This window comes from Sorghum bicolor, chromosome 5 (assembly GCF_000003195.3).
Source record: "Sorghum bicolor cultivar BTx623 chromosome 5, Sorghum_bicolor_NCBIv3, whole genome shotgun sequence".
Classification (NCBI taxonomy): domain Eukaryota; kingdom Viridiplantae; phylum Streptophyta; class Magnoliopsida; order Poales; family Poaceae; genus Sorghum; species Sorghum bicolor.
The window spans coordinates 11,891,047-11,909,675 of NC_012874.2; the positions used below are offsets into that span (position 1 = coordinate 11,891,047).

An 18,629-nucleotide genomic window follows, 5' to 3' on the forward strand; every position below is an offset into this window, starting at 1 on the left:
AAGCTTATCTTGACTTGACATCATATGAAAATGTTATGACTTTTTTCTATATATGCAGAACAAGCTATTATTAGTGGTTGAAGATATGAATTGAAGCCACGATGCGGCAATGTCGATTCCAAAGCAACCAGCAATGATAGTCCAGTAGTGATGACCTTTTCTAGCATAGTGTTTACTCCCACACAACTTACTTGACCCATTGAAAACCCCAGCCTAACCTAGTAGGTACACTTAAAATGAGCTTTACTAAGCAGCGTAGGCTAGTGTCCAGACTAGCCCTTAAAGCATGGAGGAGTAACGTATGCTCCAATGGAACGCAACAGACGTCCATTGCGCTCAGAAGCTGTCTTAAACCTCTATAGAGTCCATCGAACTGACAACCTATAGTCTGGTGCCTCCACTCTGCTTGTTCTGATGTTCAGTGCAGACCAAACCATAGGCTGCAAAACACCTGTAATGCATGCTCCAATGCCTCTCTGGGCGATCCCATCAAATCAGTTCGATATGACAGCAAATCCTGGCTGCCACAAGCATGCAACCTATGGTCCAATGGTTAGCAGAGGGCCAGCCCAGTGTAGCATGAACAGTGAACTGCACCATTCACTTTCTTTTCAAACTCCTTTGTGAACGGGGTTGGTTCAAAATGATTTTTGGGCCTTTTTTAAAGCTACCTAGTGCTAAGTTTAACAGGTGTGCACTACAACAAAACCATTAGACTCACCTAGGTCAAGCTACTAGTTTATTCCCCCCTTTTAGTACAACCAAAGGAAAATAAAAGTCCTAAACTACTCTAAATGTCTTATAACTTATTCGTCCTTAACCTTGTCATTCATTCTTTGGAAACCCAAAATGAATTCCATCAATAGGGGCATGAAAACCAGTGATTGCCCAAATAATCATCATTATCATGACATAACTCGTATTGCCTTGGGCCCTAATAACAACAACTACTAACTCATTTAGCAAGCCTATCAAGAGGACCCCTACACAATTCTAGTGAGAAGAGGAAAGCAAACACTAGAACTAAGGGATACATAAGCGAATGAATAACACAAAGTGAAGGAAAGTATGGAGAAAGCAAACCATAAGTAGAGGGTGACACAAAGATATATCCCCATGGTTTGGTGACTTGCCAGTCACCTAGGTCCACATTGAGGTGGGTCCAAGGATCACCACTCCTCGACATGTTCAACTACCCATCAAGGTAGACTTCAATGCATTGTGAGTTCTTCTATATGAGCTGGCATGATCATGAGGTACTCCAACCCCATATCCACTATGGTTGTTCATCACCTCTTTTGCAGGGAGAATGAGACAATATATAGCCCCTCACAATCACATTCGGAGCACCTCATAATCTCCAATTGGGTGCTTCAATGGATTTGGCTGCCTCCTAGCCATCTAGGTGGAGGCAATCACAAGAGTAAGAAGAATTCATAGGCAAGACGATCCTCTAATTCCACCTGATAAGAATTCATAGCCAAGATGATCCTATAGTGCCACTAGATGCTAACTCTTAAACAAAATGCACTAGATCTCTAATCAATCCAAAAATGAAATCACTAGCAAGAAAATGAGTGTGGAGGCTTAACTTGATCTCTATTGTGTGTTTGTTAACAACAAGGTCCAATAGTTATGTCATGCCTAGCCAGACCCTCTATTTACACACTCCACACATAAAACTAACCATTAAAGCTGCCTGTTAGAGAGCTACGGTGAGCACCAGAGTGCTCACACTAGAGTTCTCCAATGGCTACTTTAATGGCTCTTTCAAACTAGTCGTTGCAAAGCTTAGGTGACTTCTTTGGTGTACCACCAAAGAATTATGGTTCTTTCTTGGCCTCAAACTTCGCAAAAACGATAATCTCTAGTTGGTGCACCAACATAGAGTTTCCGTGTGTGCCAGCCACCACCATTCCTAATCTCTAGTGCTCACCTCTCTAGTGGCACCGGAAGATAAGATGACAACATAGAACAACTGGCTAACAACGACGACCTTTCTAAACTCTAGTGGACACCCCTGGTGTACCATCGGACATCTCCAGTGACCTCTCAGTGCCTGTTCGTTGGACTCACTCTCTAGTCGACACCTCTACTGCACCAATGAGGTCCGATGAGTTCATGGTTTCTAAGCATTGTTTCTACTCTCCGGTGGCATCACTCTAGTGCCCACCGAGGAGCTCTAGTGTCTTGCTCCTCTCTCAAACCTTTTCAATTGGCTAACTCCAAAGGGTCTCCCGCGAGATGATCAACACCTTTAGTAGTGAGGTAGCTTTCCAAAATATTTTTCAAAGGTTTTCACTTGTTTCTTCATTGCGCCACTCGATCTAATACATTTGCGTTATTCGATCTCACCTAGCGGCACTAGATAACCATACTATTGAAAGAAGTCCACTCTTTATAGTATGGCTATTATAAAATTATTAACCGTGACCTTTCAAAATGGCCCTCGGAGGCGGGCAGCATTTTCAACCGCCTCGATTAATGCCTAGCATTAACCGAGGCAGTTATTTCTTATTAACCGAGACGGTTACAGTCAACTGCCTCGTAAAATCTATTTACCGAGGCGATTTTTCTAACTCAACTGTCTCGGTTAATTTTATTAACTGAGGCGGTTTTCCTAATGCAACTGCTTCAGTTAATAGATTAACCGAGGCGGTCACGTTATAAAGTCTGTCTCGGTAAATCAAGCCCAACCCACAAGCCCACTTCAGGCCCACTACCATAGGCAATTTATAAACAAAATCTCATCTCAAACTCTAACTCCTCTCCCATTCTGAGCCGCACCCTCTCCCCATCCCCTCCCCTCCTGACCCCATCGCACCCCTCCCTTCCTGGCCCCTCCCCTCCACTCCACTCCCGTCCTGGCACCCCTTCCCTCCCTCTCGAGCTCATCTCTCTCACACACGTCGGCGGTGGTGCGGCTCCCTATAGCAGGGGTGCGGCTCCATCTCTCCCTAGAGCGGCGGCGTGGCCTCTCATTGGTGGGTTCCTGCGGCGGCGAGGCTGTGCAGTGGGTTCCTGCGGCGGCGAGGCTAGATCCAACACTACGCAGGGTGGCTTAGCCCGGTGGCGTGGCACCACAGCGTGGGGCCCTCTAGGGCGGCGTGACGGCGGATCTAGGGATACGGGAGGTGCTCCACTTTCGGCGAGCTAGCAGCGGCGAGCGGGGGTCGCAAGACTGCGCGGTAAGGTGTGCGTTGTGGCAATGCTGGCGAGCAGTGGGTTCGTTCTAGCGCCGATGAAGGTAGAGAACCCTCTTTATCTCCATCTCCTTCACTCATCCCTCTCTTCCCCTCTTCATCTCCCTCACCATTTCCCTTTTGCAGATCCGGTGGAGCAGAGGCAGATCCGGTGAAGCAGAGGCAGAGTGTGGGTGTGGATCTAGCTTTGGGGCTGGGATTAGGTAGTGGATCTAGCCACTGGGCTCGGAAGCAGGCTCTTCGGTGGGCTCTGGGTTTTTTGTTTTTGTTAAATTCATTAACCGCGGCGGTCTTCCTTACTTACCCATCGTGGTTAATCGATTAACCATGGCGGACACAGGCAACTGCTGCGGTTAAGCCACCATTAATGGTGACTTTTCATTCGGGCGGTCGCATGTGCCCGCTTCGGTTAACCAAAAATGACCGTCGCAGTTCAAAATTTTGTAGTAGTGGATATCTATCCTAAACCTAGTCATTTACTTGTCTAGACACCTTTGGCTAGCGAAAGCAAATTCCTAGCATATACCTTTGCCTTGTTCTTTGCTTTCGTATCCATCCATCATCTCCATCATGTTGAATTTTGCACCACATGGTCATCACCATCACTTTGTGGTCTTCATGTTGCTCAACATCACTTGTGGACTAAACCTGCACTTTCATCTCATATGAAACAAGTTAGTCCACTAATATTGTCACACAATTACCAAAAACTAAAATGGCTCTTTTAGTGCCCCTCCGCCCCCGCTCGCTCTGCTCTCATTTGTGTTGCCGCTCGCTTAGCCCTCCCGTGTGAAACTATTGTTGTCCCCGTCCTACCAATACTACTCCGCACCTAGGCTTGCTCCAAAGAGCACTTAGAGGAGGGGCAACAGATGGTGATATGCATAATGAGAAGAAAAATGGTATAATAGTCATTTTACACTCAGAATTGCCATAATAATCAAGATTGCCAAACACTCAGATTTTTCCGACTAGAGATTCTTTATACTACAACATATAAGAAAATCCTTATAAGATTGCAATCCAGACATAATCTTTATCCTTAAATCTTTGTGGGACCATGATCGAGTCATCGAATTCGTGGGGGCGGTGCCATGACAAATCTGAAATCCTCACGCACATGTGAAGAAGTTGTCTGTACTTTGCAGTGCTGCTACTTCTGTTTTATCTTTCTTTTTCCCGGTATAAGAGCAACTCCAATGGTTTGGCAAACACAGTTGGCAAATCTTGTTTTTGGCAAAACATGAGAAATCTTCTCTCCAATGGTTTGGCAAAAGGGTTGGCAAATTTTGGGGAGTTGGCAAATTCGGGCTCAGTTGGCGGAAATATGCGCGCGTCTGCCCGCTTGGCATCGCGCCTCTCCCGCCTCCGCCGTCTCACTCCCGCGCCCGGAATTTTCACGGACTCTCTCCCCGCGCATATATTCCCACGCGCGCGTGTGTCCCGACGCCTTCCCTGTGTCCCGACCCCTTCCCTCGCTGCGAAGACGAAGGAAGCCGCCACCGCCGTGGGGAACTAGCTCCTGCGCCGGCCTTCATCCGCGCGCGACGCCAGGCCACTACACCGCGCGCGAGTCCAGGCCAGGCCGTCGCTTCATCGTCCAGGTACACCGCGACCCCAATCCCTTCCTTCTTCCTTGATCTCCTTCCCTCACCCTGATTTCCATGGCTGCAATAGATCAGTAGGGGTTTGTATGCGTATAGGGTTCATATGTGTTGATTCGGCTATGGTTTTGATGCCTGCAAAGTTCTCTGTCTTCAGCCTTGATATTGAACAGATAGGGTTCATATTTGTGTTGATTCGGCTATGGCTCACATGGCTGCATTTAGATTCAGCATGTCCTGATGAGATTGAATAGAAATATGATTGAAAAAGCTAGGGTTGATTTGATTCCATATTCTTAATTGTGCTGATTTGGCTCACATGGCTGCATTAGATTCAGCATGTCCTTTCGTTTCAGTATTTCTTAATTGTAGAATTCCATATTCTGTGTAGCAGCATGTATGAGCTAGGGTGAATTCTATCCTTTTGTTCTGAATTGTAGTATTGTATAGCAGCTTCTGTCTTTTGTTTATTTGTCCAGAATCTTGAATATTATGCCTTTTGTGTATTCATATATATCTATCCTTTTGTTCTGAATTATATTCATGTCTTTCTGTTAATTTCACAAAGAAGTATTGTGTTTTGTTTATTGCAGCAACCAAGTTGAAAATTCTTGTGAATTGAAATTGTTTTTGTAGAGTGATGGAGGTGGCAGGAGAGGATGGGACTTTTCTGGCTGACATTCTTGAAGCTGTAGAAGATGACAATGTTGTTGGTTTGGATGACATGTCCTTTGGATTCACCCAAGGCACAGAAGTTCTTGAGGAAGTGCAAGGTAGCCGTAGTAACAAGGGATCATCTAAGAGGAAAAAGAACTTTCATTGGAGGGAAGATGAAGTTATTTGCTCTGGGTGGTTGAATGTAAGCAAAGATCCGATTCATGGTGCCAATCAAACTCGTTCATCATTTTGGGGAAGAGTTCATGCTTACTTTGTGAAGCACAATAAAACTGAAGCCGTGAGGACAGTGTCTTCAATTATGCATCGGTGGATAGCAATTCAGTATAGTGTGAATAAGTTTTGTGCATGCTATGAGGCCATTCTTCGTAGGAATCAAAGTGGGTTCACTATTGAAGACAAGGTATGCATGTATAATGTGTTGTTGTACATTTACTTTGATTCTTTGTAAATCATATATTCACTGACATGCTCCTTGTACAGATTAATGAGGCAAAAAAGTTGTATGTGGAATGGGACAAGGACAAGAAACCATTTGTTCTTTCACACTGTCATACCATATTGAAGGAGGAAGATAAGTGGAAAGCAAAGATGATTGAACTTGCTCAGCTAGAGAAAGAGAAACAAGCTGCTATAAAAGGACAGAAGACTACCAACAAAGTGTCTAGGCCGAGGGATGAAAGAGATGAAGTTGTAGCACTTGATAATGAGGAGGCTGCACCAATGGAAAGGACAGTAGGAGTGAAGAAGGCAAAAGAAAATTTGAGGCGTGGAGGTGGCGAGGCTTGCATGGAAGCTTTTGGACAAGATGATGGCAGAGAAGAAGAAGATAATAATTTGAACAAAAGGTTTCACAACTCCACATCTAAACAAAAGCTAATATAAATCCGGATGATGATTCCAGAGGTGCTGGATGAGGTCTTCTTTTAACTGTTCATGTGTTTCCTTGTTTCTAATCTTCCTGTGCGCATCAATATATTCTTCAAGGGTACGAGTTGGCTGACCATGAGTAGGCTCCACATTTTCACCACCATTTTCAAAGCGTTCATTAGGGTCAACCACAAATCCTTCATCTTCCACAATCATATTGTGCATAATCACACAAGCCCTCATGATCTTTGACAAAGTTTGTGTGTCCCAAATACGAGCTGATCCTCGAACAATGGCAAACCTAGATTGAAGAACCCCAAAAGCTCTCTCGACCATCTTCCTCGCTCCTTCCTGCGCTCTGGCAAAATATTGGTTCTTGTTCCCCATAGGTTTAGTGATCGACTTAACTAAAGTAGCCCATGTGGGGTATATGCCATCTGCAAGATAGTAACCCATTGTGTAATCATGACCATTAACTGAAAAGTTAACTTCTGGAGCTCTACCTTCAGCCAAGTTATCAAATAAAGGAGACCTATGAAGAACATTGATGTCATTGTGAGAGCCGGGCATTCCAAAGAAAGCATGTCATATCCAAAGGTCATTCGAGGCAACAGCCTCCAGAATGATAGTGGGCTTCTCCACATGCCCCTTATACTGACCCTGTTTGTCATATGGACAGTTCTTCCACGCCCAGTGTATACAATCAATGGATCCTAACATCCCTGGGAAGCCTTTTTCTGCACCAATTGCAAGTAAGCGGGCCGTGTCCGCCTCATTGGGATATCTGAGATATTGTTCTCCAAAAATTTCATCAACTGCAGTCACAAACCTCCTCAGGCTCTCAAGTGCGGTACTTTCACCTATGCGAACGTACTTATCTGTCGCATCAGCAGGAATCCCATAGCTCAGCATACGCATGGCGGCAGTGCATTTTTGGAAACAACTCAATCCAAGAACATTGGCCGCGTCCCATTTACACACAAAATAATCATCATGTGCTTCAACAGCATTCATTATGCGTACAAAAAGCTCCCGAGACATCCTGTATCTGCACAAAACAAAATCAAAGTCTCACAACTGCAATAATATATGAACATAGACAACAAGACAATATGAAGTCAAAGAACATTAACCTTCGACGGAATATTTCCGGGCCATATGTTGGATTCACCGCCAAGTAATCCTGAAGCATCCTCTCGTGGCCGCCTTCTCTATCACGGTAAAGCATTCTATGACCTTTGACAGAGCCACCGGGTTTTTTTTTGTGATTGGCAATGGTGTCTATAATCACAGCAGCCGCTAACGTATCAAAATCATCATCATCGGATGATGAATCATCCAACTGTCTCCTAGAAAGAGATCGCTTCCTACTCATGATTCCTGCGGATGGATGAGAGACCTTTCCTCAATATATTGCAAGTAATAACAGGACCATGATAAAAACTAAGATAAAATTCATCATCACAAATAGAATAGAGCATCGGCAAGCTGTATATATGCATCGGGAAGCATGCATTGGCAAGCTGTACATCCAAAATTATACAATCATCCACCAGGGTATGCAGTTCAATTAAGCAAATGTATATGCGTCGCCAAAACATACTACGGCAAGGCTATGAACCAGATCGAGATTACCAGAGCGATTTACCTGATCTTCACGCCGAGGTGACGACCAGAGCGAACTTCACGCCGAGGCGGCGTACCAGATGACGACCTGGCGGCGAACTTCACGCCGAGGCGATGTACCAGAGCGAACTTCACGCCGAGGCGATGTACAAGATCGAAGACGACGACCTGGCGGCGAACTTCACGCCGAGGCGGCTCGCGCGCGGGGATGGGAAGGCGACGGGACGCGCTGTCGCGCGGCCAGGCGAAGGGTCACGATGGGACTCTCGCGCGGCCAGGCCACGATGAAACAAACAGTTGATCTGTTGGTTGATGTGGGCCCTTTTTTAACATTTGCCAAGCTCAAATGCCAAACCATTGGAGAAACAAATAAATTTCACTTGCCATATGTTCTAGGCACTTGGCAAATCACAAGATTTACCAACTCTATTTTGCCAAACCATTGGAGTTGCTCTAATACCTTCTATACCTATCGAATCGTATTTTTTTCCCTGCTTTATTGAATGAAATGAAATAAGCAGTGCCTCAAATGCCTTTTTTTTAAAAAAAAGCTGTATCATTACTTGTTGAGTTATCATGACGTACACATGTCAAGACAACTAACTTTTTTTACCAGAAAGAAATGTACAGACAAAGAAAAGAGTTTGGAGCCTTTATACATTCAGAGGCCTCGCTTGAACTGTACTCCACTCTCACCATGCCTGACGAGGTATTCTGTGAAATTTCCCTCCCATTCAGCTCTATAAAAAAAGATGCCTTGCTTGTCGAGTAGAGCCGATGGACAACAGCACCAAGTCACGAACTCTAGCTATATAATGCCACCGCATCCAGTGCTGGCCAGCCGGAGAGCACACTGAAGCTCGCCGCATCAAGCAGTAGGGGCTAGCAAGCCATGGCTCGTGTCGCCGCCATAGTGGTGCTGGTGCTCCTCCTGCAGCTGGCCTCCTCCTCGTACCTCGTCGCGGCCCACGCCGATGCTGTCAGCGTGCTTGGCCGCAAGGCCGGCGTCGTCGACGAGCCTCCCTTGGAGAACGCGCCGGCGGTTGGGCCGGGGAGGTACGCCGTCATCTTCGACGCCGGCAGCACGGGGAGCCGAGTGTACGTTTTCAGGTTCGACAGGCAGATGGACCTTCTCCGCATCGGCGATGAGATCGAATTCTTCGCCAAGGTAATTAATTAAGACGACTACACAAAGGCTAGCTAGTAGATTATACAAAAACTACTTGGGTGATGTCTAGATTGCTTGAAAAGTGAAAACGTGTAGTGTGGTTGTTGTTTTTTCTTGGTCATTGCTTAGTGCTCTGCACCCTCCAATCTCCAATTCTCCATTACTAATCTAACTGGCATCAGTGGCAACTTCCAGGTAAGGACGCTCATCTTCCCTCTTGACTTTGACCCCCTAAAAAAATAAAAATATTTCGTAGTAAAAAGTCATTAACAATAGCAAAAGTGTGGCGGCCATATCTACTTTGCTGTTAAAAGCTTCGTTCAGGAAAGTATTAGTGACCCCGGCCCATCCAGGGGTTTCGGTTGTTGCCTTTTTAACAACAGGATTTTCTGTTATACTATTATATATGCATGTCACTTTAGAACATTTTGATTGTCGATGCAGGTGAAACCAGGCCTGAGCTCGTATGCTGGACAGCCTCAAGAGGCCGCAAAGTCCATTCTGCCTCTTCTTGACAAGGCTAAGCGCATTGTCCCTTCATGGCTTATGAAAAGGACACCACTGAAGCTTGGAGTATGTGAAAAAATTTACTATTATATATTCTAAAAAAATACTGTTATATTGTCATCAATTCCAAATAATTACCACCGATTTGAGAAATTGTTACCCTCTTCTCTAGTTACTAATTGCATGATCCAGTAAGGGTGGTTTATATGTAATTATGTTAGTAGTTATCTGTTTGGTCCAAATGTTGCATAATTAGCATCAAAATATAGCAAATTACCCTTGAAAGTTATAGAAATGTGCAGCTGTACTTCTTCTTGGTACTGCTAAAATGATATATTATTGTTTCTCAATATTTTTTCCTTTTTCTTTTCATGTCACCAATAAACATGCAGGCAACTGCTGGATTACGCCTCATCGGAAACCAACAAGCAGACCAAATTCTTGATGCGGTTAGATTCATTTTATTCATCTCCAATCCTGTGTTGGCACTTGGACATGTGATAAATATATGTATCATCCATGTTAGTGCTTGGACTAAAATATAACTGCTCCCTGATTAGAAGCTTTGTTCTTCAATACAGGTCAGAGATCTTGTCCACAAAAAGAGCAAATTCCAGTGCAAGTCCAACTGTATCAATGTTCTTGAGGGATCTCAGGAAGGATCCTACCTATGGGTATGAGTTAGTTGGTTTTTAATTTTGGTATCACAAAAATATCGGACACCACCGAAAATTAGCGAATTTCACGAAATTCAGCTGAAATTTCGCCGAAAGTTTTTTAGAGACTAGCATATAAAGTATGTTTTTTTAAAAAATAGATCTAAACAAATATCAGCATGATTTATGACTACACATCAACTTAATAGAAAAATATGCAACATAAAAAATAGAAAATATAAGTCTAAAGTTATATAGCACATGTATTAGTATATATAATGAAATTTTGGATTTTTCTTTCGGCCACCACCGAAATTACCAAAATTCACGAAATTTCAACGATATTTCGCCAAAATTTTGGACCTACTAGTAGTGACACAACAACAATTCATCTATGCTCATGCTTACCTTATCTTTACATTACCACATATTTGCATGCAATTCTCTGTAATGTTAGTGTAGAACCTTAGTGTGCGTGACCTGAGATGTAGGTTGCTCTGAATTATTTGTTGGATAAACTGGGAGGGGACTATTCCCAGACGGTAGGCGTGATTGATATGGGTGGTGGATCGGTGCAAATGGCCTATGCTGTTTCTTCATATTCTGCTGCGAGAGCTCCCGCTGTGCCTGACGGCGAGGATCCCTATATTACCAAAGAGTATTTTAAAGGAAAAGAGTACAATGTATATGTTCACAGGTTCGAATCAATCATAGTACTCCATTAATTTGTGAGACAGAGTGGTGTGTAGCATTTCCATTCCTAATCAGTTGGACTGATCAGTCAAGACTTTGTGCTTTGCAGCTACTTGCACTATGGTTCCTTTGCATCACGAGCGGAGATTTTGAAGTCCAAGAATGGACCATTCAGCTTCTGCATGCTGCGCGGATTTAGTGGTATGTTAACGACACTGCCATGGCCATGGGAATTTATGCTTAATTTGCTAATTTTTGAAAGAACATTGTCCAGCATAATATAATGTATACAATGTACTTCGTTCCTTAAACCTTTTGTGAAGGTAAATACACCTATAATGGACAGCAATACGATGCAATTGCTAGACCAGAAGGAGCATTATATGAAAAATGTAGGGAAGAGATCACCAAGGCACTGAATCTGAAGGCACCATGCAAGACAAAGAACTGCACCTTCGGTGGTGTGTGGAATGGGGGAGGTGGAGCTGGACAAAACAATATCTACGTTGCATCAGGCTTCTACTACCTTGCCTCACATGTAGGAACAAATACTATGCTTAACCTATATATAGGATTATAGGTAGATTTATTAGTTTGGATGTTCGCAAGTAACAGGAACTGAATTTCCTCACTTGCATTGGCAAGGTTGGGTTCATAGATAGCAAAGCTCCCAGCGCGAAGGCCGCTCCTGCCGCATTCAGGGCTGCTGCTAAGAAGGCTTGCCAATTGGATGTCAAGAAAGCAAAAGTTGCCTACCCAAATATTTCTGATAGTGATGTGCCATACTTGTGTATGGATCTTACTTACACGTACACATTGCTCGTTGACGGCTTCGGTGAGTTGCATCACTTCTTAAATTCAGTGAAATTTATGTTGCTTTGATTGAAGTATTTCTAGTGTTCTTGACAATCAGAGTTCAGATGGCATAGTTCGCTTCATATATATCTGATTGGATGCATTATCGCAGGTCTGCAGCCAATGAAAAAGATCACATTTGTATCCAAGGTGAAGCATGGCGAGTACTACATGGAAGCCGCCTGGCCTCTGGGTACTGCTATTGAGGCTGTGTCACCGATACTAAACGGTGATTAAACAGGATAAATGGCTGATTAAATGGACATGGCAAGCCATTGTGTAGCATTTACAGGGTGTGTAAATGGGCTAAGCCGCTAAGCGGTTGTGTAGGCGCAAACACACTACTGTTTTCTCTTGTGTTTATATTTTCCTATAGCTCCACTAATTATCTATCACATTCTTGAGATAGCTTGACATCTAAAGAACTTATGAGAATGATAAGAACCATAGAAATGTCGTTGTTGTATAAAAGATGAGTCTGATAGCAAGTTTGGTGCTATGAGATTACACAGGGCCGCCTTCTTGTAAGAAAAAGACTACTTGGGTGGAAATTTTGGTATTGCCGCTGGACTTGGTGCTGGACCAAATGCTGGTGCTAGTCTTGGTGCTGGACTAAGTGCTGGTGCTAGTTTTCCTCACCCTCTCCATTATCTAGGTGAACATCTACTAGTGCTTTGCTGCATGAAGCATCTTCTGGTACTAATCTGAATGCTTCTTTGTATGCATGCCTTGATAATGACAACGTCGACCAGTACGACGATAACTTCAGTGTCTTAGACTAGTGACATGATCACAATGCAAATTCATCTATCCTATTGGATGTTTTAACTATGTTTGTTTCTACTATATCTGCATTTAGTCTAATGGTAGGATCATCAAGGAGAGGCGGCATTGCTAAATCTTGACATGGTGGAGATGCTGTCATTAATGAAAGATTGGGAGCAAGGGGATGGAAAACTCTGCACAACATGGAGATTTGGAGTCTTTGAAAATAGAGTAAAGTCCATTACCGGTCCCTAAATTTATACTCGCAAATCGACCGTTTAAGTCCTTGAACTTGTTCGTCTATGTCATCCCGGTCCCTAAACTTGTTCCGTTGTGTCATCCCGGTCATCCTGGTCCCTAAATATAGAAATCACTCGTTTAGGTTCTCAAATTTGTTCAGTTGTGTCATCCCAGTCTTTAAACTTGGTTTTGAGCTCATCTAGTCAAAACAAAGTGATCTAAAAACTCTATATCAAAAAATAATTCATAACTTTCCATATGAACTTGAATGAAGACAAATTTTATATCAAAGTTATAGCTCTCAACACGATTTACAACTTCGTAGTTGAAAAGTTTTTTATTTGAAGTTATTTAGTATCACAAAATTTAATTTTAAATTTTAAAATCTATAAACTTACAAAAAAAATATTTTGGGACCCTAAATGATTTTAATTTTTAAAAATTGAACTACAAAGTTGTAGATCGCGTTATTGGCTATAATTTTGATATAAAATTTATCTTCATTTGAGTTCATATGAAAAAGTTACGAGTTATTTTTGATATAGAGTTTTTAGATTCGCTATGTTTTGATCCAGATGAGACTTAAAATAAGTTTAGGGACTGGGATGACACAACTGAACAAGTTTGAGAACCTATATGGGAGATTTCTAAGTTTAGAGATCAGGATGACACAGCCGAACAAGTTAGATACCTAAACAGTCATTTTGTGAGTTTAGAACCAAAATAACACATCCGAACAAGTTTAGGGACAAATACTCTTGAAAATATGTATCTTGATGAAAATATGTAATCTAGTTGACCATATCTATAAGACTATAATAATTATAAACATTTGATATGTGGGCTATACAATTTTTTCTTTCTAGTGTTTCTTATGAGGTGTGAGTTTTTACATAAAAAGGTTGTCAACGAGGCGACCATTACACTAAACAGCTCCAAGTTATATTTATAAATCAAGTTTGAACCATTAATGTTGTGCCTTTTCTTGTATGTGGCCTGTGAGTTTGTGAACTATGAGACTAAGGTCTTATTTAGTTCCACCCAAAATTTAAAATTTTTTTAAGATTCCTCGTCACATCGATTTTTACGGCACATACATAGAATATTAAATAAAAATAAAAAAATAATTAATTGGACAATTTACATGTAATTTGGGAGACGGATCTTTTGAGCCTAGTTACTCCATAATGGATAATAATTGTCGATACAAATGAAAGTGCTACAGTATTCAAATCTAAAAAGGTTTTGATCTAAACAAGGCCTAAACTGAGTCTGTTACCGACTGAAACTTGAGAGACATGGATGAGTTAGTCGGTTGTCTGAAGTGTCTCTAATAACAGTTATTAAATATTGAAGTTGGTTTTGAAAACCTGAGCTATGACTTGTAAGACAGTACAAGGCCTGGGCCAGCACAAGTGCGGCCCAGCTCGGCATGGTCTGACCCTAGGTTCATGCCTGGGCTGTAGGCACAATTCGTGGCTGGCACGGCACGATAAGATGAACTGATAGGCCATGTCTCAACGGGCCTCACCGTACATATACATGTTTTATTTATGGAAAATATGTATGATTTTTTTGTGTATTTTCTATTATTTCTCAAACATAAATATAGAATATTAGTTACAAATCAACTAAAATTTACAAGAAATAATTGCTGCAACTTTTTCATGGCACTGAGTATGGGAAGAGACCGGTATACGTCTGAGAGATGTGTTCAGAAGGAAGGTGCATCTGGTTGCTTCTCTGGCAATGCAGCCAAGAAGGCAGGATGTTCCAGGTACGCCTCATGGAGCCTCGCCAGGACAGGGTAAGCTGACTGCAAGGTGAAAAAATGGTTCCTTAGAGCCAACAGCTGAATATGATGATTTTTTTAAGTTCATCAGTTCGCTCCCTTTTTCAGTAGTAGGCAAACTGTAATTGTAAGCGTTATGCAGACCTACTCCGTTTCCTTATTCAGCATTTCAGAGAACAACAAAATATTGAGCATTCGCAAGAGGAATTGTGTATCTTGGTTCAAGAAAACAAAACAAACAAGGTCTTGTGCTTGTACTTCAACACTGAGCAAGCTGCAAGCACCAAGCTTGCAATGCTGTTCTATCCCCTCTTGAGATTTATAAATAGTAAAGAATAAGCCGTAATTCGCGGTGGTAGTGGTACCTACCATATCAATTCCAAAGCGCTTAATTCCACCGTATATCTGTGGTTCCAGAAATACATCTGCCTGTACAGTGTCAGCAAGTAAATATCACCATCCTTGGATAATCTACGAGATTATAAGTTAAAAGTTTTAGCCTAAAACTTATAGTACCATCTTTTTGAACAGACATTTTTGTATGAGATTATAAGCTAAAAGTTTTAGCCTAAAACTTATAGTATCATCACATTAGTAATTTTGGCGTGTAATGGTGTAAAATCTTGATTTGGAACTTTTGAGTTGCTTATGAGATTTTTGTACAAGAGTAACAATTTTTTTTAAAAGAAATAAGGAAATGAGGTTTGAAGAACAAACCAGCTGGATTTCGTTTCCTGTGGCATATTTGGTGCTGCATCCTTTCAACAGCTTCTCAAGAGCTGAACATCCGTGGAGAAATAGAAACTGAGATGCTAGGGCAGCAAAATTTATGATATCACAAATTATAAAACAATGGCAGTGGACAGAGAACTTCTAAATCATGAAATGGGAACAGCATGACAGTCGTTTGATTGGCATGGTTGTAGTTGTAGACTTCTTTTTCATCTAATCTTAACTGAATTGACTAAAATGGTGACAGGCTACAGAACCTGTGAAGCCCCTGTTGATGTGATGTTGGGTCCACTTAATTGCTTCACTGGAGTCTAACTTCTCCTCGATGAAATTCTGCAGTTAAGGCGAAGAACAAGTTTGCCACATCTACGTCAAAAAAAGAAAGAAAGAAATAATCGATACAGTTACTGATATAAATAACTGTTTGGGAGCTCCTGCTTCCAAACTCACCCACAGGATAGTTTTGTAGTGGCTGGATGCTTGAACCAACGATGCTTGCAATCTGCAACTCAAAGAAAATATGACCATTTCATTGAGATGCAAGGATTTGGAGGAGTTGCTGGCAAAGTAAATTAGGACGTGCTTTCGTTTATGTTTATCACGAAAGTTAAGTGTCTTCAGGATAAAATTATTTCGTTAGTGTTCCTTTTTTTTCTGAAACTACTTGAAATAATTTTGGTGGTACAAAAATAGAGACTAACCTGGATATTCAGTGCTCTCTTATTGGGGTCCTGTGGTAGCAGAGGATACTGGGGGTACTTGTCCTCTAGGTACTAGTCCACCATAAGAAACATCAACTTCATGATGGCCATTCAGGATGTAAAACTACTCAAATTCTACACCCTGTGTATCATCAGTATATATGTATCCCATGCATGCCTTACCAGCAAGATTGCAAATGAATCTGCGATAACTGTGTCGCCATCCACCAATGCCGGAACATACTTGATTGGGTTCAACCTCTCAAACTCTGTAGCCAAAAGGGGCAAATTAAGCAGTTTTCAGACCAATACTTCTGTACCTGGATTTTGCGAAGAACACTAGTAGACTCTTAAACCATTTGTATATAACCACCTGGATCTGACTGCTCGTTTGCGAGGAGATTCACTGGCTTATACTCGTACTCCAGTCCTTGCGAGGAGATTCAGAACGTTCATGTTCAGTTAACACCTCTGAAACAATGGCCCTTGCGACACAGGTCTGACAGAGCCGTAACGAGTAGATGAGGATTACCTTTGAGATTAAGGGCTATGCGGACGCGTTGCGAGCATGAGCTTCGCCAGAACGAGTAGAGCTTCAGCTTTAGGTTTTTTGCCGGCACCGCTGCCGCCGGCACGGCTACCGCTCCGGTGAGCTCCTGAGTGGAAGCGAACCAAATCAAAGAAGAGGCGGCGGCCCTGATCAGTTGCTCTGCTATAGACTACAGGTGATGAAACGGAGACCAAGCTGCGTGTACCTGTGGCACGTTGGATGGATCATCGGACGCCATGACGCGATGGAGGCGATCGATATGGTGTGTGTCGGCCTGTCGGGGGTCAACGGCTTTTGTTCTTGGTTTGGATGGTTTGGAGCTTTAGCTGCCGTGGAGGGGCGAGTGGAGTAGGACAAAGTGCCCTCGAAGTAAGGTTGGGGGAATTCTAAGCTCCTGTACAAAAGGCATCCATATTCCATAGTGATGAAAGCCACCTGTTGCGCTGACTGTACGAGCTCATCAGCTGCAGAGTATATACCCTCGTCGAATGTACCTTAGGCCTCCCGCAAGTCCCCGCGTCCATGAATAAATGCACATCTTATTTTTTAAAAAGTTAAATATTTTTAAGTTTGACTAAATATATATAAAAATATACTAATATTTATCATTTCTAATATGTATCATTAAATTGAGCATTAAATGTATTTTTATAATATATTTATTCACAGATACAAATATTGATAATATTTTGATATATTTCTAATCAAACTTAAAAAAGTTTGACTCCTCGCGAATTAAGATATGCATTTATTTGTATACGGAGGGAGTAGTGTTTATCCAACATGCTTGTAGAAATTTAGAGTTAAAAGCCATATTTATTTTTCTACAAATGATTGAAACTTTAGATCGTCTTGGAAACTAGTTTAATTTGCACTTGTGCGAGTTTTATTATAGTAAGTTTATAATAAGTTTGCCCAGATGCTTCTCTAGAAGCTGAATATTTGTTTCTGTTACATAAAAAAGATTTAATAGAAAAAATTTATAATTGATTTAATGTTACTTACTTTGTATAATAAATGTTAGTGTTTTTATGTAGTTTTTGTCAACCTTAAATCATTTGACTTCTGAAAAAAATACACCACGGCTTGTCGAAGTATGTTTCTTCGCCTTATTTGTGTAAGCTTCTCATGACTCTTGCCTGTCTTCTAGGGTCTTTCATTCTTATCTTTGATATTTCTTTATTTGAAATATTGATTGCTTGATCTTCATGTTAGCCTAACTCAAGTTCATCTCTTGCATCGATGAAAACAAGTTTCTTATATACTATTCCCTCCTTTTTCCAATTATGTTGTTTTGACTTTTTTTGGTACAATCTATGTCTTTAGATATAATAATATGTCTAGATACATAGTAAATATAGGTAAACCAAAAAAGTCAAAGTGACTTATAATTTAGAACAGAGAGAGTAACAAATATTGTTAGTCCTAATACTTATGGCCATCCAACCACCAAAACCCTTGCTAGTGTAAATGTTTCTTCTACGATGGATGAAATGACCTATGTCTAAGAGAATATTCTCTCCTGGGATCAAACGTACTTATCTCAAATGAACAGTATAAATTTTGGGTTCAACCTATCTCAACTTATCTCAACCTACTTTAACTATCGAATCAAACACATGTACTGGTTTAAGTGCATATTTGGTTTCTACCCTCATTGTACCAAGCTAGAAATTTTACAATAGCCAATGTAGGGCATGGCCAAAATTTGATAATACACAAGGTGTTTGGATTAGAACCATGCCAAAAATGCTAAAAATCCTTTTGTGTATAGCAATATAAGTATGACACACGGATCCCATGTGTCAAAAAAATTTAAGAACTAATAATAGGTAATATGGATCTATGCTGATTTAGTCGCAACAAATACTTATTTATACATTGGAAAATCTGTTTAACTGGTATAATCAATTGATGTTTGAAAACCAAACAATAAATGCTAATGACAACACCAATCTCCTTGTCCTTCTGCACCATCAGGTCGGCAAGCAT

At 41.6% G+C, this 18,629-nt stretch overlaps 3 protein-coding genes across 3 annotated transcripts; 1 reads left to right on the plus strand and 2 right to left on the minus strand.

The window, feature by feature from the left end:
- On the minus strand, nucleotides 6,359-7,580 carry LOC110435879. The gene is made up of 3 exons (XM_021461967.1): nucleotides 7,486-7,580; nucleotides 7,071-7,400; nucleotides 6,359-6,884 (listed from the first exon to the last, which is right to left on the minus strand). The coding sequence occupies exons 1-3, from the start codon at nucleotides 7,578-7,580 to the stop codon at nucleotides 6,359-6,361; spliced, it is 951 nt and encodes a 316-aa protein (XP_021317642.1).
- On the plus strand, nucleotides 8,743-13,103 carry LOC8076917 (probable apyrase 3). Its single transcript, XM_002449227.2, has 9 exons — nucleotides 8,743-9,146; nucleotides 9,591-9,719; nucleotides 10,046-10,102; nucleotides 10,235-10,327; nucleotides 10,801-11,006; nucleotides 11,112-11,203; nucleotides 11,326-11,540; nucleotides 11,648-11,837; nucleotides 11,970-13,103. Exons 1-9 carry the CDS (start codon nucleotides 8,871-8,873, stop codon nucleotides 12,092-12,094), a joined length of 1,383 nt encoding a protein of 460 aa, XP_002449272.1. The 5' UTR covers nucleotides 8,743-8,870; the 3' UTR covers nucleotides 12,095-13,103.
- Nucleotides 14,378-17,019, minus strand: LOC8076918 (glutathione S-transferase zeta class). Its single transcript, XM_021460962.1, has 10 exons — nucleotides 16,843-17,019; nucleotides 16,620-16,743; nucleotides 16,461-16,517; nucleotides 16,271-16,356; nucleotides 16,088-16,159; nucleotides 15,841-15,888; nucleotides 15,644-15,719; nucleotides 15,372-15,433; nucleotides 15,024-15,083; nucleotides 14,378-14,678 (listed from the first exon to the last, which is right to left on the minus strand). The coding sequence occupies exons 1-10, from the start codon at nucleotides 16,873-16,875 to the stop codon at nucleotides 14,577-14,579; spliced, it is 720 nt and encodes a 239-aa protein (XP_021316637.1). The 5' UTR covers nucleotides 16,876-17,019; the 3' UTR covers nucleotides 14,378-14,576.